The sequence below is a fragment of the Saccostrea cucullata genome, unplaced genomic scaffold (genome assembly GCF_032062105.1).
Source record: "Saccostrea cucullata isolate Sc308-1 unplaced genomic scaffold, CSIRO_AGI_Scuc_v1 ctg1311, whole genome shotgun sequence".
Lineage (NCBI taxonomy): Eukaryota > Metazoa > Mollusca > Bivalvia > Ostreida > Ostreidae > Saccostrea > Saccostrea cuccullata.
In genome coordinates, this window is record NW_026927114.1 from 3,699 (window position 1) to 10,040 (window position 6,342).

Here is a 6,342-nt window from a genome sequence, read left to right on the forward strand (position 1 = left end):
CAATAGTTAAAAAAAATGAAGTAATAATTAATTGAATCAGACATAATTTGTTTCTCTGTTATTCTTAGGGTTAATAGAATTTGATGGTCAATTTATATTTATATATATTTTTCAGGTCATGCTTCTTTCATTGGAAAGAAAACTGGGAATTGCATTGCGTTTTCAACTAGAAATAAATACTGTAGAAAGTGTGACCTTGCAACAAAGAGGGGATGCAGTGTTGAAGACCATGATTGTAGAAAGAATTGGGTAGTTCGAAGGCTATGGAAGCAGATATGTGCATTTCCATGTTAAAAAATCTGGAAAGAAATGATATAAGTGTTGGAACTATCATAATGGACAACGACTCAACAACGATATCCAGAGCCCGTGCAGAAGTAAAACCTGACCTACAAAAGCAATATGATAGAAATCACCTTCTCAAGGACTTTACCAATAAACTGTATGATCTCAGGAAAGCAAGGAATTTCAAGGAGCCCACACCAAAAACAATTGCACACTTATCGAAATGTTTTCGATACTGTGTATCACAACATCAGGAAGATGCGGATAAAATGAAGACAAATTTATTGGCACTAGGTAAACATGTATTTGGAGACCATTCTTATTGTGGTTCATGGTGTGAATATTTGCAGAACCCACTAAAGTACAAACCCAAAAACCTACCCTACAGCAGGTACCTTTGTGATGAAAATTTAAAGACTTCCGTTATGGATTTGCTGAATAAATACGCAAGTGAAGCTGATAAGTTAACCCATTTAGGTAGTTCTCAGCCTAACGAGAGTCTGAACAATACAGTTTCCAGCAAGGCACCTAAAGCCAACTTCTACTCTGGGTCACAGAGCAATGACTATCGAGTTGCAGCCGCCATTGCCCAAAAAAACCTGGGTTATGGATATGTTTCTGAAGTGAGTATTTTAAAATGAATCAAAATAGATCCACAATTACATGACCTTTTGCATTTTGTTTTTTTTTCTTGAAAATTCCATTGAATATGTATATATTAATTACAGGTGTGTCAGTCTGTGATGTTATCTCCTGGAGAAATTACCAAAAAAGTTTCAAAGGATTATGACCAACAGAGAGAGAAGGCAAGAGAAAGAGAAAACACAGTTGAGTTCAAAAGGAGACACTACTGGCTTTTAAAACCCCTGTCCGTATGAAAATCCACTGTCTTTCTCTGTATCCTACAGCATTTTCACAGTAATCTACAGGATATCTACAGTATCCTACGGTATGCTAGCTCTGTATATACAGTAAATCTCTGTATGCCACTGTATGTATCCCCAGCATGCCACAGTTACATACAGTAGGCCCCGATACGCCTACAGTATGCCACTGTATGGCTACTGTTTCCTACAAACAACTACGGTAAACCACAGTATATGCCACAGTACGCCCCTGTATATGTTCATTGAAGCAAAAAGAAGAAGTTTACACACTCCCAGAGCACTGTACGGTTACCTAAGATGTGGGATTGTCAATTTAGTACACAGAGTTACTTACCTAAAAATTTTTGAAACATTATTTTAAACACATGGAAGTATTTTTTTTTAAGTGTTAAGAGACTAATTGTGTTCTTTTATAACTCTGAAATAACTATGAAATATTAATATATTGTTGCTTCAAAGAATATTTATCTATCAATTTTTAAAATTAATTATTTAATTATTCTTTCAAATGGTTTGATTTATTACTTAATTTATTTATTTTGCAAACACCTATTTAATCCATAAAATACTTGGAGTGACTTTGAACTTAAAAAAAAAACATGACCGGGGTAATGCTGAATTTTGGAAAATTAAAGTTTTTAAAATTGATATAGTTTCCTTGAAAAAATAAATAAAATTAATTAAATGAAATTAATCATTTTAAAAACAAATCAATCTATTTCTTGACAAATACAGAGCTGCATAGTAAACTCGGCACAAAATAAATAAGGTGAGGTGGAAAGTGAAAATTAAATAAAATAAATGACTTTAAAAATACAAAATTAATAAATGAACTAATTATTTGTCTTATTTATTTATCAATTTATCTACAAACACATAGATAAAAAACAAAATAAATAAAAATTAATTTATTTCTTTTATTACTGACAAGACAACAAAGTGATTAAATATACACCCCGCCCCAATTGATTTTTTTTAGTTTTATTTTCATGTGAAAATCATTTCTCCTAAAATATGCTACAAAGTATTTTTTACGCATATAAAAACAAATTCCAATAATTTCACGTTCATGATGGATATCAAAATAATCGTCAGATTATGCACAATATTAATTAGTCAATTGCAATTTCATATTTTTACTTTGTTTTGGTTTTAAAAAATCGGTATTCAAAACCCTAATACGAGTATGAAAGAACTTCAAAGCCATTGATTGTTTACAAGGGACATGGGGTACACAGTAATGACACCTATTGTCTTTTTTCACTGACCACTATACCTTGTTTCTTTTGTGACAGAGAGCGACCGTGTCCACTCTGCAGCTGTTTGAATAAACATTTTCTCTTTGTGAGAAAACCGTTTTTTGTCAAACAAAAACAAAATAAAAGTATCAAAAAAGCTATTGGCGGATTAAGATTGTGCATTATGAGACGATTATTTTGATATCCAACACGGAAATAAAATGATTAAAAGTTGTTTAATTTTTTTTCAAAAAGACTTTGAGAGACATTTTAGTGGAAACTTGTTTACATCAAATAAGGCAAATAAATCCAACTTTCGGGATTATAATTAATTAATTTGCTTGCATCGTCAATTTAAGAAATAAAAAGATAAATATATTGTTCTTTTTAATGATTAAATACGTCCTGTAAATTTGTTTTATCAATTTATTCACTAACCATGTAAAATCAATTATTGAATTGATTTTAAAAATTATTTATTTTAGATAAGCAGCATTATTCTTGTTGTGAAGGTGTGTGTGTGTAATTTTTTTCCAACATGTACAGGTACAAAAAGCCATTCCAAGTATTTTATGGATTAAATCGGTGTTAGAGAAACAAATAAATGGTAAATAAATAAAATAAATAATTTATTCTAATTTTAAAATTGACTACACAAAATTGTTAGAAAATAAATAAATAAAACTGATTTAAAGCACATATTTTATCATTGTTAAAAGAACAATATATTTATCTATTTATTTTTTAAATTGACGATACAAGTAAATTAATTAATTATAATCCCGAAAGTTGGATTTATTTGGCTTATTTAATGTAAACAAGTTTCTGCTAAAATGTCTCTCAAAGTCTTTTTGAAGCATTTTAAACTACTTTTAATTATTTCACTTCAGTGTTGGATATCAAAATAATCGTCTCATAACGCACAATCTTAATCCGTCAAAGGCTTTTCTGATACTTTTATTTTGTTTTGATTGAAAAAAAACCGGTTCTCTCACAAAGAGAAAATGTTATTTCAAACAGCCCTAGATAGGACACAGTCGCTCTCTGTAACAAAATAAACAAGGTATAGTGGTCAGTGAAAAAAAAGACAATAGGTGTCATTACTGTGTACCCCATGTCCCTTGTAAACAATCAATGGCTTTGAAGTTCTTTCATACTCGTGTTAGGGTTTTGATTACCGATTTTTTAAAATCAAAACAAAGTAAAAATATGAAATTGCAATTGACTTATTAATATTGTGCATCATCTGACGATTATTTTGATATCCATCATGAACGTAAAATTATTGGAATTTGTTTTTATATGCTCAAAAAATACTTTGTAGCATATTTTAGGAGAAATGATTTTCACATGAAAATAAAACTAAAAAAATCAATTGGGGCGGGGTGTATATTTTATCACTTTGTTGTCTTGTCAGTTACAAAATGAATAAATAATTTTTTATTTATTTTGTTTATCTATGTATTTGTAGATAAATTGATAAACAAATAAATAAATAAAACAAATAATTAGTTCATTTATTAATTTTGTATTTTTAAAGTCATTTATTTTAGTTAATTTTCACTTTCCACCTCACCTTATTTATTTTGTGCCGAGTTTACTATGCAGCTCTGTATTTGTCAAGAAATAGATTGATTTGTTTTTAAAATGATTAATTTCATTTAATTAATTTTATTTATTTTTTCAAGGAAACTATATCAATTTTAAAAACTATAATATTCCATAATTCAGAATTACCTCGGTCGTGTTTTTTTTTTTAAATTCAAAGTCACTCCAAGTATTTTATGGATTAAATAGGTGTTTGCAAAATAAATAAATTAAGTAATAAATCAAACCATTTGAAAGAATAATTAAATAATTAATTTTAAAAATTGATAGATAAATATTCTTTGAAGCAACAATTTATTAATATTTCATAGTTATTTCAGAGTTATAAAAGAACACAATTAGTCTCTTAACACTTAAAAAAAATACTACCATGTGTTTAAAATAATGTTCAAAATTTTTTTTTAGGTAAGTAACTCTTTGTACTAAATTGACAATCCCACATCTTAGGTAACCGTACAGTGCTCTGGGAGTGTGTAAACTTCTTCTTTTTGCTTCAATGAACATATACAGGGGCGTACTGTGGCATATACTGTGGTTTACCGTAGTTGTCTGTAGGAAACAGTAGCCATACAGTGGCATACTGTAGGCGTATCGGGGCCTACTGTATGTAACTGTGGCATGCTGGGGATACATACAGTGGCATACAGAGATTTACTGTATATACAGAGCTAGCATACCGTAGGATACTGTAGATATCCTGTAGATTACCGTGAAAATGCTGTAGGATAGAGAGAAAGACAGTGGATTTCCATACGGACAGGGGTTTTAAAAGCCAGTAGTGAGAAGGAGAGAGAAAAAGGAGCAACAAAGTAAACATCAGAAAACATGTGAAGTGAGAGAAGGAGTATCTTATGAAACTGGTGTGGACATGAATAACAACATATGCAGTGATGATGTCTGTGAAATACCACCACCTATAACTGAACCAACCTGTACAGTGGTTAAACCTGGAATGGATTATGCTTATGTAGCATTTGATTTGGAAACTACTGGACTTGGTACGTTTTGTAAAAAAATATTGCGTTTGAAGGTTTTAGAAATAATATAATCTTAATTTAATTTTTTAATCAATTTTTTATGTCATTGTAATACACAGGTCAAGATTGTGAAATTACTCAAATTGGGGCAACATACACAGAGGAATGCAGTTTCAGCGAGTATCTTCTACCTTCCAAACGAATTTCGACGAGTGTTATTGCTCTGACTGGTCTTACTGTTGCTAGGAACCAGATGTATAAAGATGGTCAACCAATTCAAGCAGCAACCCAATGTGAAGGACTTGGGAACTTTTTACATTGGTTGTCTTCAATTCACAAGTCTGTAGTGTTGATGGCTCATAATGCTAGATTTGATGCAAATGTCTTTTGTCGTGCGTTAGTAGGAAACAAACTACAGGATGATGCTGGGAAAGTTATTCAAGGATTTGTTGATACTCTTCCACTATTTAGGAAAAGTGTGTCCGGACTCTCCTCCTACAAACAGACTGATTTGGTTAAAAATCTCCTTCAAACATACTACTGTGCACATGATGCAGCATCTGATGCAAGATCTTTTCATCAACTTGTAAATTCTCAGGCCTTCTCAGAGGATCTCCTTCTACAACACAGTTTTTCACTTGACTCTTACATCAGTATTATTCAGTATCATGAGAAAGTGCAGAAAAACAATTCATCACTAATATGCTTAGTGGAAAATAAAGTCATTTCTAAAATGATGATGACGCGTATCGCCAAGTCTGGACTTTCCTTACCGCATCTTTTACCAGCTGATAAAAGAGACTCTGAAAATGGGGTGTTCCAGTTGCTCTCTGAGAGAACACATGACGGCAAAGCAAGGGTGACATCCAATAAGAAAATCATTGGAAACATATGTGTATTCCTTAAAAGCCTGAGTGACTAAAGAAGTCTTTGAGCCAGTGCTAAATAATAATACCCCCGCTCTGATGTGAATATACACTATCATGTTAATATACACAAGTTCAATTACAGGCAGATGCACAGATAAATAGGAGGTTGGCATCAAATTCATATAAAAATTAATCCAACCATGTGGCATGCCTCAACAAAGTTTGTGCTAGAATTTCAAGCATCTGTAATGAGTAGTTGCTTTGAAAACTGTGACAAAAATTATTATTATGTATGGTACGGACAGACACGTATTAACCATAAACAGGAAGTTGACATCGGAATCGAATAAAAATTAATTCCAGCATATGGCATACCTCAAAGAAGATTGTGTTAAAATTTCAAGCATCTATGATGAGTAACTGCTGATAAAACTGCGTCAAAAATGTGTTATGTCTGAAATGAACAGACGCATGGATA

General features: G+C 31.3%; 2 protein-coding genes across 2 annotated transcripts; both read left to right on the forward strand.

Moving 5' to 3' along the window:
* The first annotated feature begins 335 nt into the window (after nt 1–335).
* On the forward strand, nt 336–926 carry LOC134273498 (uncharacterized). Its single transcript, XM_062755696.1, has one exon. It carries the CDS (start codon nt 336–338, stop codon nt 924–926), a length of 591 nt encoding a protein of 196 aa, XP_062611680.1.
* A 102-nt stretch (nt 927–1,028) lies between these two features.
* On the forward strand, nt 1,029–5,917 carry LOC134273494 (uncharacterized). Its single transcript, XM_062755692.1, has 3 exons — nt 1,029–1,153; nt 4,802–5,016; nt 5,115–5,917. Exons 1-3 carry the CDS (start codon nt 1,029–1,031, stop codon nt 5,915–5,917), a joined length of 1,143 nt encoding a protein of 380 aa, XP_062611676.1.
* The last annotated feature ends 425 nt before the right edge of the window (nt 5,918–6,342 follow it).

Bases quoted from the DNA above. Each gene is read 5' to 3' on its own strand.
- LOC134273494 (XM_062755692.1), top strand. From the start codon at position 1,029: ATGTTATCTCCTGGAGAAATTACCAAAAAAGTTTCAAAGGATTATGAC. The intron at 1,154-4,801 runs GTCCGTATGAAA...GCCAGTAGTGAG, and splicing joins TACTGGCTTTTAAAACCCCT to AAGGAGAGAGAAAAAGGAGC. The intron at 5,017-5,114 runs GTACGTTTTGTA...TGTAATACACAG, and splicing joins TTTGGAAACTACTGGACTTG to GTCAAGATTGTGAAATTACT.
- LOC134273498 (XM_062755696.1), top strand. From the start codon at position 336: ATGGACAACGACTCAACAACGATATCCAGAGCCCGTGCAGAAGTAAAA.